Source organism: Carya illinoinensis, chromosome 8, assembly GCF_018687715.1.
Source record: "Carya illinoinensis cultivar Pawnee chromosome 8, C.illinoinensisPawnee_v1, whole genome shotgun sequence".
Lineage (NCBI taxonomy): Eukaryota > Viridiplantae > Streptophyta > Magnoliopsida > Fagales > Juglandaceae > Carya > Carya illinoinensis.
In genome coordinates, this window is record NC_056759.1 from 34,567,366 (window position 1) to 34,589,261 (window position 21,896).

Consider the following 21,896-nt stretch of genomic DNA (forward strand, 5'->3'; position numbering starts at 1 on the left):
GTTAACACATCATTGAAGTGGAATTCAGTATAGTTTTTAAAAAAATCAACACACTAATTATTTTTTAGTACAGTTGACGTGAAAAGTTTGCACATCAGTGATGTGGAAAGCTTTCACATCAGTGATGTATTGAATGTGTATAAAATAAGGCTTAAAATAGATTTTCTAAAACCAAATATATAAGAGAAAATAAGCCATCATTTAACAAGAGATACACAACAGATCAATACGCTAAGTTTTTTGTATGCAAAGCTAATAATGAATGGTTCTTGATGAGATCATGGCACCCAAACTCTTGCAAATTTGATGACACTTGTCATTCTCTTTTTATTTTATTGCATATTTCTTCAATGCAACGCTCAAAACATTATTTCATTGAATTTCCACAACAATTATCACTATTTTAAGTTGTCTTTAAGAGCTTTGCTACAGATACCCGTCGTTGGGTACCTTTGAAGGAATCGTTGATGCGGCAGTATACCACTCAGCCTTATATTTAACTTATATATAAGTATACAACAACAACAGGTCTTTCACTTTTTTTTTTTTTTTTTTACTTCACTTTCTCACTCTCTCCCTCCTTTGCAAAATAAACATGATTAACCCAACTCACTGAAACCTTCTTCTTCCTCCATATTTACATCAAAGCTTTGATTTTTCTTAAACAAATGAACGCGAAAGTGCAAGATAATATGGGTCTTGAGATTTGTAATGAAAATATGGAAGTTTCGGATAAAAATCATAGACACAGCAAAAAAGAAAGCACAGATGAGAGAGAGAGAGAGAGAGAGAGAGAGAGACAGAGAGAGAGAGTGTGTGTGCTTTAAAGACTTCAGGAAAACTGTTCTGTGGGTATACGAGATGGGTGCTGCGTTTCAGATGAGATGAATAAATAAATAAAAAATAGAAGAATGCTTTGAAGACTTAAGGAAAATTGTTCCGTGGGTATACGAGATGAGTGCTGCGTTTCAGATGAGAAGAATTAAAAAAAATAAAAAAATTAGAAGAGGATGAAGTTTCAGATGCGAAGGAGAGAAAGATGAGAAGCAGTCTTTCTGATTCTCTTCTATGCATCTTCTTCACACTCTTCAACTTAGGAAAATTTCAAACCGAAAGAGTTGTGGAAAATCGAAGGAGTTGTGGATCAGCTGCATTTTAAATATCAACTGAGATGTTTAATAATGAAACGGATCGTTTCATTATAACATGTGGTTGTACGTGCACGCGGGGATTCCCCCACCCCGTGTGCAAGCAGAGTTTTTCTGTCCTTAAAGATTTAAAGAACTTCTCAATAGTGGAAAGGGAGAGGAAAGAATTTGGGCGATGGAAAGACTATTAGATTATAACCTTCAAGTCATTTATCAGAATTAGCGCATCTAGTGTAGTGGTATCATAGTACCCTCCCACGGTACTGACCGGGGTTCGATTCCCCGGATGCGCAGAATGTTTATATATTTTTTGTTATCCTCAACAATTCTTTTATCCTTTTACATTGTGTCGTATGTATCTTCTTTAACAAACAACAAACGTTCGTGGATTGTGGCTGTGATGGCTTTGCCATAGTCGACTTCTTTTACCTCTTTTTTTCCTTGTGTATGTCTGTCTAACTTGAAAAATATGGCACATGAAACAAATTACAGTTCGAGTTCTAAGCCAAATTTGATTGTACTAGCATGCTTGGTTTAGTTACACAATTCAAACTATCTCATTTCATCTTATAAAAAAATTTTACAAAAAAATATAATAAATAATTCAATTTTTTCAAATTTTAAAATAAAAATTATATTAAAAAATTATATTCTAACAATATTTTATTTAACTTTAAACTTTTATTTCATCTTCTCTCATATGTGTAGCCATATAAAACCTAATCTCTAAGAAGTTTCCTTCTTTAGAAAGTTTGCGGAAGCATTGACAAACGCTTGAATTATATAGTCCAAGCAACATATAAGTTAAATAGATGTGAAATTTCGAAATAGTTTGTAAATAATAGTAAGACAGTTTGAGTTAATATATTTTAAGAAGTTTTGAAAAAGAGGAGGTGAAAAATTGAATAAAAATATTATGAAGTTAAAATATTATTAAAATATAGTTTTTTAATATTAGTTTTATTTTGAAATTTAAAAAATTCAAATTTTTTTTTATATTTGGATCGGGCTACTATGCCACCCAGCGTTTTCCGTTGGGTGTGCCGCCCAGACTCTTTTTTTTCACATTTTTTTAATATATTTAAATATTTTTAAAAAATAAAAAAAAAATATACAAATACACTTAAAATTACTTCATTAATCATTAAGTAAAAAAATAATTTGACCAGCGATCAACTAGGGTGGTCAAACATGGGCAGCATATAAGCTTTTCGCTTTATATTTTATTCGTAAGTTTGAGAAAATTATAATGATTAGATTAAAAAGTCAAAAATTTAAAATTTAAAATTGTTTGTATTTGAGTGATGTTGAGATGGATTGAGTGATCTCAACATCCAAATGGGACTAAGTTAAATCTATTCACTCTCTCTTATGTGGTTAATGCCTTAGAGCACTGGTATTGGTATAGTCAAATGCAAATACAAAATCACATGTTTTGGAGGTTGTCTTTGCCATTCAATAAAGACTCACACATTGAATTATGCATCTTTTAGTCAAAACAATAATAAAATATTATTTTTTATTATTATTAATAATAATTTTTTCCCTAAAGTTAATTATATATATATAAATTTTGCAATTAAGACCAACTATATAAAGATCTATAAATATACACCAATTATGTTGTCTTAAAATTGAACATTAACAAACATACACCAATTTCAACAACAAATGATAACATGTGATTCCAACACCAATTTCACAACTTAATACAAATTTCAGAGAATTGTCTACAATACAAATTTCATGTATCAAAATCAATGTCATTCCATTACATTACATGAATATATATGTGATACAAAAAATTCCATCAATTGGTCAAAGAGCAAACAGCAACCAGCTTTCAGAGACCACCAACCCCACTAGCAACTCCGACAAGTCGAGTACCATACAAAACCAAGCATACAACTATACATGAGATGTGACTTTATTTCTTTGCTTCTCAATGATAAAGGTAATACAAAAAACAGAAGAAAATTGTGCTTGGCATAGACAAATTATAGAAGATCTAAAACAAGTCTTTAAGCATAGAATTGATTGATCTTTTCTGTTTACATATATAGAGAAGAGAATGGTGTAGCTCATAAGTTTACTAGAATGGCTTTTAAGTTTTATTAGGATGCGATGTTAGGTTGAAGAATATCCGGAATCAATTCATGATCCGATTCAAAGGGATAAACCATGTATCTCAATTTCAGTTCTTGAGTAATAAAATATCTTATTTTGGTTAAATAAAAACCAATTTATTAATAACAGAAAAATTTATATATGACTAATCCAATGCAGTAGAAAAAAATGAGATTGTTAGAACATCCCAATGGTTTATTTATCTTATCCTTTAAAATCATCCATGATTTTACAAACTAGATATAATCGGTTCGGTTCTGATTTTAGGATTTTCGGAACTGGACTGGATCGATTCAATGTTTATATATATAATTAATTTTCTATATTATATAAAATCTTATATATATATATAATTTTTATATATAATATATATAATTATATATGAAATAATTTTATATTATAATTTATAACATAAAATTATAATACTAAATATGAACATTTGTTCGATCATACGTTAGTAGTAGAAAATATATATTAATTATATTTTTAAGTCTAATAAATTCTCAACATATTTATTTTAATTCTTTTGATAAATATATAATACATTTTTTTTATAGGTAATTCTTTTGATAAATATATAATACATTAGTAGTACTAATATATATTAATATATTAATTACAATTCACTTTAATTAATTGGTATACATTAGTATACTAATGTATATTAATACTAATACTATATTAAACCACTATAATTTATTAATATTCTAGTACTTTTATATTTTAATATTAATACTAGTACTATATCCGTATAAGAGACGACGCCATTGGCCGAAACCAAAACCTCATGGATGTCCAACGTGACTTACTTAAGACCGTTAGATCACCATCCATTCGAGGTGGAAAATCAACGGATCGCCAGTATGTCACACACTTCTTAGGCGTCAGTCTCACCCGTCATCTTGTCAGAATCTTTAGGACCATAACACGGATCGCCAACGTGGCAACATGTAGCCGTCCGATCTAAGTCAGGATAGCACTTCACCCATCGGTATAAATTAAATGCCGCCTCTTGACAATTCACTTTAAATTCGAAAGAGCGCTTTTGAGATTCATAGTTCATTTTGACTAAAAATCGGATCGTTTTTGTTAACGGAGGTCGTAGATTTTCTCTCCAATGGAGGCCGCGAAGACAACGAGGGGAGCGGGAGGAAGAAGGGGTGGAGACAGGAAGAAGTCGGTGTCGAAGTCAATCAAGGCAGGGCTCCAGTTCCCCGTTGGTCGGATCGCTCGGTACTTGAAGAAGGGTCGCTACGCCCAGAGAACGGGCACAGGGGCTCCGATCTACCTCGCTGCGGTCCTTGAATATCTTGCCGCTGAGGTACTTACGGATCCTACAAACATGCTCTTTTGCCCTTTTCTCTCTATGATGCCGTGTATCTCGATTGACCATTCCCTGTGTTTGGCTACTGAAAATTTGGGGAAAATCAGATAATGGCGTTTTTTTATTTGCTTTGCGTTTGGTGAAAACGGAAGTGTGAGGAATCTGAATGTTTAAATTTCAGATCCGGGTTATTTTGGTTGCCAAAACTCTTAGATTCGCAACCTAGCCTCATTTGTTTGTCATGTATTTTCTCGGCATCATTTCTTTTGATGGTTCTGAAAGAATGCTTGGAATGAAATGCAGGTGCTGGAATTGGCAGGGAACGCAGCACGTGATAACAAGAAAAACAGGATAAATCCAAGGCACGTGCTTTTGGCTGTGAGGAACGACGAGGAACTGGGGAAGCTGCTTCAAGGCGTCACCATTGCCAACGGCGGAGTTCTGCCAAACATCAACCCAGTATTACTACCAAAGAAAACCGCTACTTCCGAATCCGAGAAGGTGTCCAAGTCGCCCAAGAAAGCCTAAACTCGAGAAAGATAAATAACAGAAGTAGTAATTTTCTTTTAGTATTACAACAAGGATGGTGGTTTCTCCTACCCTTTTCGCAAGTTTCTGTTGCGGAATTGTAGATGCTAAATTCAAAATTAGTTAAATGGAAAGCTGCCTGTTTTCTTTATTTTTGTAGGTGTCCAAAAGGCGCCCTTGGCGTCTGCGTTTCTGTTTATTGTTTGTTCTTAACTTCGTACTGCACTGGGTCAGGTGACATATATGTGACTCTAAATGTTGATGCTGGGAACCGATAATTTTATGGTGCGTCCGGTAAATCCTAGGATTTATGTGACTTTAAAGTTACGGTTTGGTAATATAAATTGGGACATAAGTTACGAATGGATTGGTGACTAAGAAATTGGATTCTCATTTTACTTTACGCCGAGTAAATCCTGTCGGCATGTTGAGTCACCGTCAGGAACGCCGGTTCAGAAATTGTTGATGCATCTCGTTCGGTTCCGGCTGTACATATTTTGCGATTCTTTATGCTAAGAAGTTCACTCATAATTTTTATTGTATTTTTGATTTTTTTACCTTTTGTGTGACAATCCAATCCAATCCAGTAGTTTGGGGAAGCAGTATGCTCCGTTACGTTTGGGACTACGTTATTAGCGCCTTGAGCTTAATCTGTGTTTGATTTGTCTAATGTCCACCTAATCAATGGAAATGGAATGCGAATTTTATGGAATAGAACAACTCTTTTTATAAGTTGGTGGGGATATGTTTTTATCTATGATTTAATTTTAAATAAAAAATTCTTAAAAGTTAAATCTTGAGAAAGAAATTTTAGCTAAATAAAATTACGCGCTGCCAACAAAAATTCCACCTTTCGGCTGAAGCCACTTTCTAGTTGGAGGTCAATTTCATTGAGGTTCCTTCCGGTCAAAGACCCAGAATAATCTCGAGAGGATGGTTCATTCATTTTTTTTTCTAAATATGTACAATGTAAAATCATCTAAAGAATGAGAAACAAAAGACAATTCTTGTTGATAGGAGGCTCTGAAGAAAATGATTTCGAAGACGGTGCAATCTGTGTGCAAACCACCTTTCGGCTGAAGCCACTTTCTAATTGGAGGTCAATTTCATTGAGGTTCCTTCCGTCAAAGACCCATAATAATCTCGAGAGGATGGTTCATTCAATTTCTTTTCTAAATATGTACCATGTAAAATCATCTAAAGAATGAAAAACAAAAGACAATTCTTGTTGATAGGAGGCTATGAAGAAAATGAATTCAAAGACGGTGCAGTCTTTGTGCAAACCAGTTCTGGACTTATCTAGTGCTAGCTTAGCATCATTTGCAACAGATTGCTACCAAGTAAATGGTTATAAGTCCATCGAACTATCCAAGCATAGCGTTGTTTTTTGTGTAGGGATCTCACAAAAAATAAAATGAAAAGTTACATTGAATAAAAATATATACACCCAATAGCGCATATTATTTATTACATCCTCGTTCTTCCATCTACATGCCCAGAAATCGCTCTATCTAAAACGAATTGAAGACAATTAAAAAATGTGTCAAGACAAATAAATAACAATTAAAAATCAAACCCATCATCAAAACCAGCATCATATCCCGCATCATAGGAAGCAACATCCGATATCATGTCTCCAACTAGCAACCCACCCAGCAATCCTGCTCCAAGCCCCAACGCCATCCCTCCCCCACCATTCTTCTTTGGTTTATGTGGCTGCTGCACCGGTGCCGCATATCCACCGTACCCGTAAGCCGGTTGCGGTGGATACCCGCCAGGCGGAGGGTACTGGGGATACTGCGGGTATCCCCCAGGCGGGTACCCAGCATATCCTGGCGCAGCCTGTGGGTGCGCATACGTTGGCTGTGGGTATGCTCCCGGTGGAGGATACGCGGCAGCGCCACTTGATCCAGCGGCATAGCCCGCAGGGTACGCCATAACCGGCTCTGCCTGCTTGCTTTTAATCTCAGGCGCGGTGAACTTTTCACCGAACTTGTAGGAGATATCCAGAGTTCCCTTGGTCTTCCCAGACGGGGTCCTGACGCTATAAGTAGCGTGTTTCGTTTCCTTGGCATCGCCGAAACCGTCCAAAAGCTCCTTGATAGGCACGCGGACTTCGCCGATCTCTCTGTCGCCCAAGCTCCTGTCTGACTTGAGCTTGATGACGAGGGTAAGGCGGTTCTGATTAGCAGCGGCGTCGTCAATGGTGAACTTGACGGGGAAGTTCCATTTGGGGCTGGTGCCACAGTCTTTGTCGGTGGGCGTCTTTTGGGTGGATGATTTGATGTAGTAGTCGCCGTCGATATTAACGAGGGCGTAGACATCCATCTTGGAGAAAAGATTGACGTCCTTCAAGTCCTTTGCGGACTCGATTACGATATCCAAAGGCCTGCACTCCATATTGAAGAAGAAAAAGAATATTATCGGAGAAGAAATTCTAGAAGACGAGGAACTGAAAATAAGCGTGTGGAAATTGTGATGACAGGGGTGGGTTGGAACGATTATATATAGGAGGGGGAGGGAGGTTGTCTTTGTGGGGAAAGAGCAGAGGCAATAACGGAGGTGACGACAGTTAAACATAGTCAAACGCGTTTTTTCTTTTTTTAAATTATAAGAAATATTAGAATTTTGTTATTTTGAATTATCGATAGATGTGCTGTGTTAAAATAAATATAGCTAAGAAATTTATTTTTTTAGTATTATTATTATTTCTATAAATAAATATGAGATATAAGAGTAAATACGTGTTTTCTTTCTGCGTGTCAATGTTGCAAGTAATTTGGAAGGCTTTTTCTTCAACTTGAAGGAATTTCATTCCCTTCGCATCATGAAACTTCGTGAAACTTGGACAGAGCGCGTGTGCATGGGGGGCCCTTCAAGGATACGGAGTTGAAAAAAATAGTAACAATTGCTACGACTTTTTAATTTAATTCTAGAAAAATCTAACACTATATTATCATTTTTATTTTTCTAATAAGTTATTGTTTTTATTTAATTTAATTTATATAGTTTTCTAATAAGTTATTATTATTTTAAATGGATGTGTAGACATAACATATTATTAAAATATAATGATTTGATTTGAAAGATTCAAATTTTAAAATTTATATTCTAAATTAAATACTTTTTCTTGAGAATATAATTTTTTTAATCTAAATAGTAATTATTGAATGAAAGAATAATATTAGATGAAAATAGCAAGAGTATTTTCATTCTTCCCTACGCAAGAGAATGCATAAATGATAAAAAGTTCAAAGAACATATTCTCGACGGAAGAACAAAGGGTACTTTTCGCGGCAAAAGGGAAATTGAAGGAAGTTCGCCGCTTATAGTGGATGTGTGGAATTAAAGGAGATTAACGCCCACGTAACATTCCTTCTTAGTTAGAACTGATTGATTGGGACTTGTCACCGCAACTTTGAATTTGGACCGTTATTCTCAGGATTCCCGAAACTGAAATTGGATGGCAAAAGAGAATAGTTATAGACAACTTTAAATATAGGAGTAATGTTTCTACAGGAATGCGTAGACATGGTATAGCGTTAAATTTCTTTTAATATTTTCAAGAGTCTCATATATATATATATATATATATTTTCAAAATGATTATATTACACTTGCTCAATTACGACTACTACTATCATTTCTTTAAATATAATAACATTCAATGTTTTCAAGTAGGTTGTTGGCCTGTGAAGGCACTTTTGAAAGAAGTAATTTTTTTTCTATTTTTGTTTCTAATGGCGCAATGAAACCTTTGTGTTCTCAATCAATTATAAAATATCACCTAATGGCAAACATTAACGTTACATCTCATCAGCGATTCAACCAGGCGGCCATTATCATATTCGCCAACCACTACGTTTCAGGAGCATAGACGCAAGTGCACAAGCTTCCGTCAAGAGCCCCCCATGTATGACACTTGCAAGGACGGTTGCACTACAAAAGGCGGCCGTCATGCTGTAGATGGCCATGTAGCAAAATGAATGACCAAATCCCCACCAGTTTCAAATATAGAGATACCCGTTCACCCCAAGCCGGATATATCAACCCCAAAAAAAAGGAAAAAAAAGAAAGGAAAATACACAAGATGCCACTATCAATATCATTACATTTGGAGTATCCACATTCTGAAATCACACTCCATCTCTAAAGCCCAAATTGTGCTCGAATTTGGTCGCCTTGGAACAGCTCTTTGCCCTCCCAAAAAATAAGCTCCTGATTCTCGACCGAGGCCCCTAAAGTCTCTTTTTCTATTTCTTTCTTTCTTTCTTTCTTTTTTGCGACAATTGGTGCCCTCCAGTTGAGTTATCAAGCATGTTCGAACGCGTTGCGAGGATACAACTAGCTTTCTCTCAAGATGAGATTGCCCCCATATTCAAGCCAATCAATCTTGTTATATCCCAGATTAAGGATCAGATTTTTATGCCAGTTTCATCAAAGAGGATGGTAAGGCACATAGCCCAACAGGCCCGTCACATTGGTGACAATATCGTTGCACCTTGTCAATAGACTCAAAAATGGCTGTGAGATATCAACAGAGGTTCCACCACTAGGTGGTGCTGGGAGACTGTTAATAGGATTGTGTGCATTCCAGGGCGCTATTTCCAGACGATGAAAATTATTATGTGGGGCGTTTGCAAATTGTGGAGGAAGAGGCGATGGAGATGGAGGACTGACCTTCTGAAAGTTCTTACTAATAAAATCCATTCCAACAGAAGAAGGTGCACCATCAGCAATACTAGCATTGTTGTTGATGTTGTTTCTATTACCAACCATCAACTGCTCTCCCCTACTACTTTCATCCTCAACCAACATGAATTTTACACGGGAGATACCTTTACTACTAATAGCACCACCACCAGCTACTTGCCCAGACTCGTCACCAGATGACTTCTTCAAACAGGATTTGAGCTGGACTGCTGGCTTTGGTAGAGGATGGTTCACAAGCCCAGATGCTGGTCTTTGTATAACTGCAGGATCCTTAACTCGTGGGGACTCATTGGTATTGTCATCTCCTCGGCTCTTGCCTGAATCAGACCCTTCAGCTGTAGCAACTCCCAGTTCGCGAGTGTAGCACCTCACATTCATGCTGCCCAAAAAGGAACTGTTAGCAACAGCATATCTGTATGCTGCTTCTGCATCATGCTTGTGCAGGAACACGACACGGCATGTCAACGACTTCCAAAAGACACGGAGACCCGATTGATCTATTGGCCCGAAACGAGCAAACTTTGCCTTCAACTCTGCAACAGATGGGAGCGATGTACCGGGAGGGAACTTCATCACCAACATGGTGGGATTAACTGCCTTTGAAACCGGTTCCACTTTCTTGACAGGATCTGGTCTGAAAGACTTTGGCGGGGCTGGTGCCACAGAATCTCTTCCCTCTACCCGCCGGTTTTCAGAAGATTTCTGGCTAGCTTTCTTTTCAACAGCCAATGATTTTATTGCATTAATCTTCTTTAACTTCTTTGCTGCGATTTCTTCTTGACGGTCAGAAGGGCCACGTTTCCGCCCAGCCTTTGTTGGATCCATGGGTCTCACTATGGATTTTGCAGGCTTTGAGGATGAAAGATCTCTGGCATGCTCACCAGGAATACTGCCAAAAGCCCCAACACCAGATGAAGATTTTGTGGGACCAACTTCAACAGATTCAGCCTCCGCTGGTGGTGACAGAACCAAGCTTTTCTGGAAAACTAGGGACCGGAATCGCAAAAAGAACAGCTGCACAATTGCAGGGCTGTTTCTTTCTACACCGTGAAAAGGATCGAGAGCAAGGGCTTGCAAATCACTCAAAAGTTGGGGAAGTTCAATGTCACTATTTCCCGTCTCAACTGTTAGAAGTGTTGCAATAGACTCGGTTGAGGAATTACTTGTGCCAACACTTTTCCTCTGATATTCAACCTGAAAATCCTCTCTTGGAGCCAAACCAATTAGGGTGGATTTTCCTGCTACTTTTCTCATTGGGGTCCCCACTTTTCCAGTAGCCAAACGTTTCTGTGGATGTTCAGAACTCATTTCTCTACCAGTATCTTTCCTTTTTTTCTTCTTTTTCTCCCCCATAACAGAGTTCTCAGAGCCCAAGTCAGTTGTAGTTCTTTTGAGAATTCTTGCCTTCTTAACTCCTCCATCAGCAGTCATTCCACTTGAACGCATTGTATCAATTGGTGAAAGATCTGCAACACCACGACTTTCTTTAACTTGATCTGATCCACTGCCCACTTCCATTCCACAGGGAAAACTCAGCTCATGTTTTTGAAGACCTTCATATGGCCTCAAAATTTTTGGCTCAGCTTCCTGCCGAAAGGCTTGAGATGCATCATCAGTTACACGTGAGAATACCTTGTCCCTCGACAAATCAGACCACCCTGTGCTCGTGGGACTCACAAACTCACCTGGCCCCAAACTGTCATTTGTTCCCTGCAGAAAATCTTTCTCCTTATCAAAAGAAATATCTTGATGGCCAGGAGGACTGCTGTATGCTGCGGCCCGATCTATGGATTCTTCTTTGGCAATTCCTTCTAGACTTGAGATTGCAACATCCTTGCTAACATATGCAACCTCATGTTTTGCTGGAATCTGCTTTACAGGGGCAGGAGGCACCCTCTTTTGCAGAACATAATCCCCAGCCACTGCTGTTACAGACTCATCCATGTAAACTGATGGTGCAGAGGAAATTGCCTGCCCTGGGCTACCTTGGTGAGTCTCTGAGTTGTTGGTTTCATCTCTCCGCTTGAAAAGGTATCTGTCTTTTTTTAAAGGGTCCTTGATTTTCACGGGTTTCACAGAGCTTTTCCCACCACCAAGAGCTTCCGCAATCACAAGTGGACCACTCAAAGGAGCTGGAAAAGGCAACAAACCAATCAAATCAGATGCTCCAAAAAATGGAATGCCACCAGTTGTTCCAAGGAAAGGGTCTCCAGGAACATGGTAGTATGGCTGAGATTGATGCACATAAGAAAATTTTAAATTAATAACATAATGCAGGTACTCAGGATAATCCCAACAATTCATCACACATTTCTCATTTTCTCTGTCTTCCTTGGCCATATCAGATAGGAGGGCACATTCTATTACAAGATGATGCCGTTTGGTCTAAAGAACACCATCACTACGCTGTTTCATGATATGATTCACAAGAAAATAGAGGTTTATGTTGATGACATGATTGCCTACTAAATGATCCAGTTGAACACCCCAAAACTCTACAGAAGACACAAACTAAATCCATAAAATCCTTCTTTTCTATAAGAAACCTACAAAGTCTAATAAAACATGCCAAAGCTTCCTAAGTAATTATTTGCAAAAATACTTTGACAGATCGTTCACATTATCCTTCACTCAGACAGTTATAATAGGATTCCACCCTCAATCATCAAGCCTTTTGTGAATGCAAAAGAAATACCAACCATTATTGCTGCCAGTATCTAGCCTCCTATTTTTTCCCGGTATAAGTATATTACCTGATTCTAGTTTTTTTTTTTTTTTTACTGGCACCGGGTGTCCAGGAATAGCTTCCCTTCTAATCCTGGACATTACCTGATTCTAGTTTATGACGCACTGATGCGTTAAGACCCATATTACACTGTTTCCATGAAAACCACTACCTTTTTCTTGACAAAATCTGAACCCCACAAACATTCAAATGACAACACTAGTAGTTCAATACACTTTCTTTCATGAGAACATGAGTACTGTTGCATTTGACCCATTGAGTAGCATCTATGTATGATTGGAACATTCAAGTACTCTATGCCGTGCTTCTTTTGTATGTCCTTGTACTTGGGTTTCGTCCCTCTTTCACTTTTAAAAAAATCACTTCTCAAAAAAGAAAAAACACTTTCTATATTTATTTCCAAATTTTATTCATAAAAATTGTTTATTGGCGAGCGTTTTCACACACCACTGCATCAAACAAATGTTAAGTAAATACCCAGAGAGTCTGGATTGTTCATTAAATTCTTTTCATGTCCTCTTATAAACCTTTATGTACCGTGAACAGCGCTCGGCAAGGAGTTCAGCAAGTACACCCCAGCTAATTCAAGGAAAAATTCCCCGGTTTGATGACCCCTAGAGATTATTTGCAAACAAAATAACTGCTACCAAGGATGAGAGAAAGAATGAAATTATACCTCTAGGCGGCGCTTTAATAGTCTGATCTAAATGAACAAGTTGACGAGATTGACGCCCCGGCTGCACCCCAAAGGCCTGAGCGTAGGTCTCGTCAAATTCTTCAAATACTGCCTTTCGGTGAGCAAACAGCGTGGCCTTATTCTTGAGAAAATTAATACTTTTCTGCTCGCCACCCCTTGGCACCAACGCTAACTGCTTTACAAAAGCAAGAGTCTCACTTGGCTTAAAACCATCTCTCTCTTTCTTAATCTGATTCGCAGAATAAACTCCCCCGGGCTCATAATCCGGCACATCCACTACAAAATACCCTTGAACACTCGTGACTCGAAAGTTATATGGGTTCCTACATTTACAAGCCAAAGCAAGACCCCGTCTCCGACTCGCCTCATCGACAGCCTCTTCCACGGCCTTCACGAAATTCCTCGAATTTGTTTGAGAGGATTTCTCAGCGAAATAGAGATCAAATGGGATGAGCTCAGCTGGGTCAAACCAGCCGTAACTACTATCACCAAAGAAGGCCACCAACACATAACCCTCCCTCCGGGCGCGCCGCACCGAGGGAGACGCAAAAGCCTCATTAAATATATGCCCCGGCCACCAGGGGTGAGATTTCACCTTCCCCCACACCATGTCGCCAACTTCGAACCCATAACTCAGTGCCCTCGACATTCCAAAACCACCAGATGCCCCATCATTCTCATTGGCCACAAAATCATCAAACTCCGACAACAAAGAAGTGTACTCGGACGTCTTACTCTTCTCCACATGCTCTCCTTTATCATCTTGGAAATCAAATCTATCATCTTGGGCATCATAATGATTGATGCTCGCGTTGCTCTCATCCTCAATCTCAAAACCCCTAGATTCCATTTCCTTACCTACTCTTCCAACACCGCCGTCAATCGCGTCAGAAACCCTAACCCTAGCCTCTTCAGATCTCCAACCTTCGGAAACCCTAGCATCAACCTCATTCTCAGGAGCTCCAGAATCCATCTCTAGTGAAGACACCCTAGCCTCGTCAGAAACCCCTAAATCCAAATTCTTCTCGCCATTAGAGCCATAGATACCACTCTCCGATATCCTAGCTTTCGCTTTGGACTCCACGATTGAATCTGAATTAACTGTTATAATCGCAAGCTTCATTATGCTGATGTGTCTGTTTGAGTAGTGGATTTGGTGTCATTTAATGGGCTCTCCTCAGAAAGTTGTGGGTATGGGTTGGCTTCGGCCCATCAATATAAGGGCCATCTTTAGCCCAGTAGTATATTAGTTTGAAGAAGGCCCATTGGTCTGTCTGTCATGAATTCCTACTGGTCTAGAGTCGTGCAAGCAAAGAGTACTAGTGATATACGTACGTCCAGTTCGCATCTCAAGTCCAAATCTTTCGTTTGGGCCGTCAATTAAATATTGGATCTGGATTTGGGCTTTTAACCCTCTATTCAATGATGGATTTCAAATTCCATATGGAGAAGTTCCAATCATTTTGAGTCTTCGACAAAAAAATTTAAGCCTCTTATGGCTTCTTTGACCAGCACATTATCTTTTACTACGTACGTACCGTCGATCGTGGTTGTGGGCAAGCGATATCTGCATGCCGTACATCCCGAATCATCCATGGAATATTAGTATACGGGTTCCATCCATCTGATAAAAAATGATAGCCACAATCATAAATGCACAAGTGCCGTACTATCATTTTAAAAAAGTTAATAAATATAGAACTCACCTATAGGGGTAGAACTAAGATTTGGTGTTTGGGGAGCGATTGACAAAGTAATATGTATTTTTTATACTTGACTATATAAAAAATAATAATCATACGTCATAAAATTGTATATAAAAAATACATATATATAATCTTCTTTAGGATTTTCATAGTTTGCTATAGAGACCATTACAAAAAGAAAAGAAAATGAAATATCAACTTTGAAATTTCCCTTCAAATTAAGTTTGATGACGATCTTTCATGGAATAAAATTCATTTATTATCATCTTTGAAGTGAATTCTTGGCAATTTCTTTCTCAATATAAACTAGCAAATAATCTATAAGAAATTCATCTTCCATTCGAGTACGCAATCTTGATTTAATAAGTTTTATGTCATAAAATACTCACTCAGTAGTAGTAGTAGAAATGAGAAGAGATAATACTAGACGAATTAACTGGTCAATCAAATAATAAATCTTTTGACTTTTTTGAAATTGCTAGTCCTCTACATAGCTTAGATCATAATGTAGACATATCTTGAAAATCTAGATGCGTTAATACATCAAGCTCATAATGCTGCAATTGAATTCTCAAAAGGAATTTTTTTTACTCAGTAAAATCTCGTGGATAAAACTTCTCAACCAATTTGCATACATCATCAATTTTATATGATTTGTATTCACCTTTAGGGTTTAAAGCAGCACTAAGAATGATTAGCATCTTTAGGGTCTCATTTCCAGCATTGCAAGCAGTAGCAGCAGATTTTTCAAACTCGTTTTCGAGGTTTATTGATAAGTTAAAAATTTGGATGTTAGTGAAGTGAAAAGTTAGAGTGCGACTAGATAATTATTGAGATTTGGGAGGATAATTTCAGTAAAAGTTTTAGAGGCCTGAATATTGGGGGGACAATTTTTTTTTTTTTGATAATATGGGGGGGGGGGGGCAATTTTAATTATATATAAAAATATATATATATTTATATACTATATGAATTTTTTGGAAAAATTTGGACATTTTTTAATAGTAAACTCTTTTTCAAAACGATTTCATGGTACTTGCACACTCCATGACGACTATATGTAGCATTACTCGCATATAATTCTATGCCTAGCTTCTTTGTGATAGAGATGATCAGTATTAAATTCATTGCTTCTGTGGATTAATTATAAGTTTCTTTCTTTATCATTCAAGAGTCGAAAATTGATTTAAATTAGTTGGAGATTCAAAGGGTTTTGAGGATAAAAGCTTAATTAGGACAAACATTATCGATCGAGAGAGAACAAAAAATGCAGCTCATAGAAAGTACTGTGTCTATAGCTAGGATGATTAGAACTTATATATATATATATATATATGCTGCTTTCATATATACCAGCATACATGATCACGCACATTCACCATGTAGTACTATTAATATTCTACGCAGCAAATTAACATAATTTCAACAATTGCATGCATGCCGATCGATCGATGATTAATTCTTCATGGCATCCTGATCATATTCATGAATTAATGCTCACATGCATGCCAATTTAGCTGATCTCCAGTACTCGATGCCCAAGCCTTCACTTATATATGGCCTCATGATCAACGGCTAGCTTCATCAATATTTGTTAACTCTACTTCTTCTATTAACATCCATCCATTCAGAGGGTTATCAGTACTTTTTTCTTATTTTTAAAACAATTGCATGCATGCATGAGATAGCTCATACAGCACAAAAATCCTTCATGACAATATATATACTCTTGCATGGATCTAATTTCAAATAATTAGGAAATTTATTTTCATAATCAAATCAATTAAGAATTTGATTTAATTATTATATATTTTAATTTGATTTTCATAATTATCAAAATCTCTAGTCTCCCTCATTTTCTTTTCCTCCCTTTTTCTCTTTTTATTTAAATTTCTTTTATATATATTATATTTTCATCACATGATGACCTGCAAGCTACTACATGTGGCACTCCATCGTCCCCTGCCCTAAGCATCAAGAATGGAACCGTATTGATCTTTACAACTCTGAAAATGAAACTGAGGATCGGAGTATCTTTTTTTTAACTGCATGCCACTTCTCAAAGTGCTTTGGAGATCAGAATGTAGTCCTCCAGAAAACCTGAGAACTTCCAAATGCTAGAGTATTATACATGCATGCGCCCAGCTATTATTGCCCGGATTATTACCAAATTAATGATATCCTTGTTTTAAAGAGGCCACAGCAGTGCACTTGATCTTGTACGTACGTCCCATGCATCCACTCAAAACCTCACTGATCTTCATACTGATCATCAGAAGATATTAATGTGTTATATCGGATTTATTACGAGAAGTAATAAATATGGAATCTCGTATATATATAGTACCAATTGGTGGAGAAATTTTCGCGATTTATAATGATATCAAGGGGCTTAAATAGTAACATTGATAACATTTTCAGAATGTAAGTACTGATCTAGATCATGTTCTTACTGCATGCATGGATTTTTCTTATATCCTGATCACACACAGTACACACACATGCACACAGCCTCATACATCAAGGACGTGATTAATATGCCAACTCCTTAAGGAATCACATCCTGATCTGTCAATAAAATCATCGTGGATTTCACTGGATGCATGATTAATGTATTACCACACCCGTGAGGGTCCCCTTAATTATTTCTTTCATTTTTATATTCATATTATCTCTAGCTAAAAAGAAGGAAAACGTAGACCTCATATTTTATAGCGCTAGACCTCTCCGGCCATAAACTGGCAATCATGAATTAATCTAAAATATTCTAAATTGATTGCTTTATCATAGAAACGTGAAATATGCGCCTTACTCTTTAGCAAGACACTACTATTGTTTTTCGCAATTAATATCAGTTGGGCACAGATAATATAAAACGAAGAATATATAGGGAAAAATTCATTACATGATCAGGCCGGAGTACTGGCTAGGAAGCTTTTTGCTCGGGAGTAATCAATGCATTGTTTCGAAGAAAGTTGGAAAAAAAAAACAATGCGCATATTCTCAAACCTCCCACATGTGTTTTTCCATTAACGCTTGCGCTTGTTGCTGAAAGTGACTCAATCCCTGAAATCTTTGACCATTTCCATCGAAACCCAATTCTTGTTGCTTTTGTTGCTGTTGTTCATAAAAATTCCCACGTCTCGACCCTCCTCCTATTCCCAAGAAATCCACAGTCATCATATCCCCACTCCCATTTGAGTTTGCACCGTGCAAAACATTAGTAGTTTTACTACTGTCGTGCTTTACGTTCTTCAGTAATGCACTGTTCTCATCATCAGCAAGACCGTTCAGCATCCCCATATTGGTCATTCCCAAGTTATTAAGCATGCCGATTGCATTGATAAACTGCGATGAATTTTCTTGCTGTTGGCCTTTCTGGATGAACTGGTTAACAAACGATTGATCATGATTTTGGGCCGGCTGCATTGCACTGAATGATGGCGGTGCCATGCTTGTAACAAAGTTATTCTGCATCAATGGAGAATTCATTCCATTATTACTCACAGTTGCGCCCATTTGAGCAGCTTTCTGCAACAACGCTGTAGCGGACATGTGGGCTGAGACATGAGGTAATTGGTGTCCATTTCCTTCGAAAATGGTTGAAGAAGTCGTTTTGGGCTGAAGGGATGGAGAGGAAGACGAAATGCTTCTTGGACTGGTGTAAAGATGGCTTCCTGTCATGTTCAAAGCTGGCTTTGTCGGGAAAGAAATGAGTTCTTGGGGCAATGGCAACGGTGCTTTGATATCAGATTGGTCGAATCCGAATGTTCCACTTGATGGGTTGGGGTTGCTGACGTTGTTGATGGGCAGTGAGGGCATCAGCTCGGAGATCTGACGTCCTTGTAAGTTTGGTCCCTGCATGTTGGACAATAATCCTTGCTTTGCTTTGTTGTTTTCTTCAGACAGGGCATCACAGAAGGCTCTGTGAGTGATAAAGCTATCTCTCCTGCATAACAAGCGCGGTACGGTCTAATTATAAGTTAACAAGTAATATATATATATATATATAGAGAGAGAGAGAGAGAGAGAGAGAGAGAGAGAGAGAGAGAGAGAGAGAGAGAGAGAGAGAGAGAGCTAGTCCATTATTACTAGTTATTTTTTATTGCATACAATGACCCATATTGAGAATTAGATATATAATTAAACCAATTAATTAAGGATAAGGACTTGATTAAGCAATTGAACAACTTTATGAGGGCGTTTAGTCAAAACAAAGACTTCAAGTAAAGCTAGCACTTTCTGGACTCAAACATCCTATTCATTTAATGGAAAAAAAGCTACGTTGTATTGTCACTCCTGATCAAGACAATCTGCATCGTCAAACCACACCAAACATCTCTTAATATATATGAGGTTCATATTATTTATGCACAAGGAATATATATATATTTTTTTTTATATAAAAGAACAGTGAGAATAGATAAGTAAAAGTACTAACCTGGAGAAGATGGTGCCACAGTCGCATTTGTATTCCCTAGTACCACAGGTCTTGGAATGAGCTTTCCAATCAGACTGCACTGCATACTTCTTGGAGCACTTCTCACATTTCCACTTTTTCTCCCCATGTTTTCGGCTAAAATGCTTCTTAATTCCTGTAAGATCACCTAATGCCCGAGCCGGGTTGTGATGCACGCACGAAGGTTCTGGGCAAACGTAGACCCGCTTCCTGATTTCGGTGCTGGTTCTTTGCTTAAGCTTCCATGGCAGATTATGGCCTCGCCGATGCAGTTGAAGGTTTTGGTCCCTTTGGAATCCTTTTTTGCATATTTCACACACAAATCGGTTTGTGGCCATGAGAGTTGTTGGTGATAGAGCGATAACTTCAGCAGTTGGATCTGCAAAGAGGTTTCGAAAAAGAACCCGATGTGAGTTTCATTCATTGATTTATACATATGGGCCTGGATATTAAACAAAAGTGGAGAAAGGCAATGTAAAACTCGAAATATAACGTTCTCTTATTTAAAGAATAATATTTTTTGGAATTCCTGGAGCTAGTTTCATGTTCTTATGTGGTTCATACTATCACCAATTGCAGTGATTATTTTCCATTTTTTTTTCAATTGAATTTCGAAGACATCTTGATCCAAAATAAGAGTATGAGACTCTAAGAAGAGTTTGAAAAATAAACTTCCTGGAGGGCCAATTGAGTTCTCGATTATCGGTCGGTGCGATCAAGCTTGTGCCAATTGAAAAGGCCAAAAAAGTAAAAAAAAAAAAGCCTGAAAAAAGGGAGTCATATAATATACATGGTTGAGAGAGAGAGAGAGAGAGTGCAGATTTTCTGTAGGAAGGATATTCAGTGTTTACCTCAAAACAGTAAAGAAAATAAAGAGAAAAGGAGGAGGGCCGCCAAGGCAAGCCATGAACAGTTGTTTACTACAATGATTGTAATCCCAAGCCAATAATTGAATCCCTTCATGCACTTAAATAGCCCGTCAATAATTCACCATTTTTGTGAAGCAGGAAAAAAGGATGAAAAGTTACAAGAAACCAGAAGTCGGAAAACCTTCTTCATGGCTACGGCCTTGAAGTACTGAAGGAAATCTTCCTCCAAATCCTTTCTTTTCTTCCTTTCATTAAGGAATCTATAGACAGGCATGATCATGAAATTTTAAGCACATGCCAAAATATTAGCATGAAACATGTGGTCCAAGAACTCACTAGAATTTTTCTTAGAAATCTCAAAACCCATCTGATCAATTTTTAACCTTTGGTTTGATAGATTATTTGAAATCGAAATACTGTAAGATTTTTTCAGAAAAAGAAAACAAAAGAAAAAGATAAAGCAAAAAAATACAAAAAGAAAGAAATAAAAACTATAAATAGATATTAATGAAAACATGGAATTATCAAAATTATGCTGGACTGAGAGCATGTAAAAACCGAGAGCTCTCTTAAGTTTTTCCAACTTCGATCGAGAACTTCACAGCAGATTTGATCATGAAATCCAAAACTTTAAAAACCAATCGATCCAAATCTAATGGAAGCCGATGGAAAAAAGATTGTGAGAGAGAAAGAGAGAGGATATGAGCCAATATCAAAGTTCATTAAAGTAGATGAAACTAAGCACCTGGATTTCCTGGCAGGTTTCGTTTCTTCTTAAGAGATGATGGAGGCTGCTGCTGTTTAGTGGAGGAACCATTGTTTCCGCGGCTAAAGTGATCTGCAGTGAGCAGCTGATCTCGTTGTTGCTGAACTTCATCTCCAGCAGTATTACCTGAAGTGAAGCTCCCACCATCACCACCTGTAGTAGTATTCGACATTGAAGGGAAGAAAAAGATAAAAAAGGAGAGGATATTATTCAAACTTTTTGTCTCCTTTCCTTGATCTCCTTTCCAACCTCTCTCTTGTTTCTTTCTCTCTTTTTATTGTTCTTGCTGCTCTGTGGGAGGAGGAGTACTGTTTATAAAACAATAAAAAAACAAAATAAACAACTGAAACATGAAAGATGGGATTTGTTGCAGCTAGGGGAAGACAAAAACCAGGAAATTCTCCTTCATTTCTGGTGGAGGAGAGAATTCTCTTGCTGCCACAATATGAACACAAGAGCTTGGACTCTTCTTTGGCTTTGTATTGTAATCATGAATATATAATATGTTTTTTTAAGGCACTGTTGGATGTAGCAATAGAAATATACCCCTAACTTTGTTGGATATTCATGAAACTGCCCTTCTACTTCTCTTGCATGCCCTATTTTTGTTGGTTAGCTCATATGTTAATTTATCATCAAGCAAAACCAAAAATACATTCCCACGTTAAAATAAATTAATTTTTTAATAATAAATGTCACTTTTTATTAAAAAATTAAGTAATATTTATACACTTCAAGATTGTATTTAACCGATGTGGGACCTTTTGTGTTAGTTTTAAAAATCTTTTTGCTACAAATTAAATGACATTTGTT

The 21,896-nt window shown here is 37.2% G+C and overlaps 4 protein-coding genes and 1 non-coding gene across 6 annotated transcripts; 2 read left to right on the forward strand and 3 right to left on the reverse strand.

Annotated features, from left to right (window-relative positions):
- Nucleotides 1-1,370: 1,370 nt before the first annotated feature.
- Nucleotides 1,371-1,441, forward strand: TRNAG-CCC. The gene has a single exon. It is a non-coding gene; the product is annotated as a tRNA-Gly (tRNA).
- Nucleotides 1,442-4,293: 2,852 nt separating this feature from the next.
- Nucleotides 4,294-5,278, forward strand: LOC122319256 (histone H2A.1-like). The gene is made up of 2 exons (XM_043137242.1): nucleotides 4,294-4,596; nucleotides 4,903-5,278. The coding sequence occupies exons 1-2, from the start codon at nucleotides 4,393-4,395 to the stop codon at nucleotides 5,125-5,127; spliced, it is 429 nt and encodes a 142-aa protein (XP_042993176.1). The 5' UTR covers nucleotides 4,294-4,392; the 3' UTR covers nucleotides 5,128-5,278.
- A 1,254-nt stretch (nucleotides 5,279-6,532) lies between these two features.
- On the reverse strand, nucleotides 6,533-7,623 carry LOC122319255 (protein SRC2-like). Its single transcript, XM_043137241.1, has one exon. The coding sequence runs from the start codon at nucleotides 7,525-7,527 to the stop codon at nucleotides 6,691-6,693; it is 837 nt and encodes a 278-aa protein (XP_042993175.1). The 5' UTR covers nucleotides 7,528-7,623; the 3' UTR covers nucleotides 6,533-6,690.
- A 1,264-nt stretch (nucleotides 7,624-8,887) lies between these two features.
- Nucleotides 8,888-14,411, reverse strand: LOC122318371. Its single transcript, XM_043135652.1, has 2 exons — nucleotides 13,263-14,411; nucleotides 8,888-11,972 (listed from the first exon to the last, which is right to left on the reverse strand). The coding sequence occupies exons 1-2, from the start codon at nucleotides 14,404-14,406 to the stop codon at nucleotides 9,565-9,567; spliced, it is 3,552 nt and encodes a 1,183-aa protein (XP_042991586.1). The 5' UTR covers nucleotides 14,407-14,411; the 3' UTR covers nucleotides 8,888-9,564.
- A 3,447-nt stretch (nucleotides 14,412-17,858) lies between these two features.
- On the reverse strand, nucleotides 17,859-21,617 carry LOC122318964 (zinc finger protein GAI-ASSOCIATED FACTOR 1-like). Of its 2 annotated transcripts, XM_043136765.1 has the most exons (4): nucleotides 21,475-21,617; nucleotides 21,063-21,391; nucleotides 19,431-19,827; nucleotides 17,859-18,938 (listed from the first exon to the last, which is right to left on the reverse strand). In XM_043136765.1, the coding sequence occupies exons 2-4, from the start codon at nucleotides 21,253-21,255 to the stop codon at nucleotides 17,993-17,995; spliced, it is 1,536 nt and encodes a 511-aa protein (XP_042992699.1). In that variant the 5' UTR covers nucleotides 21,256-21,391; nucleotides 21,475-21,617; the 3' UTR covers nucleotides 17,859-17,992. The 2 variants fall into 2 exon arrangements, with proteins under 2 accessions (XP_042992699.1, XP_042992698.1); XM_043136764.1 differs by having other exon boundaries at nucleotides 21,063-21,559.
- Between the last annotated feature and the right edge of the window lie 279 nt (nucleotides 21,618-21,896).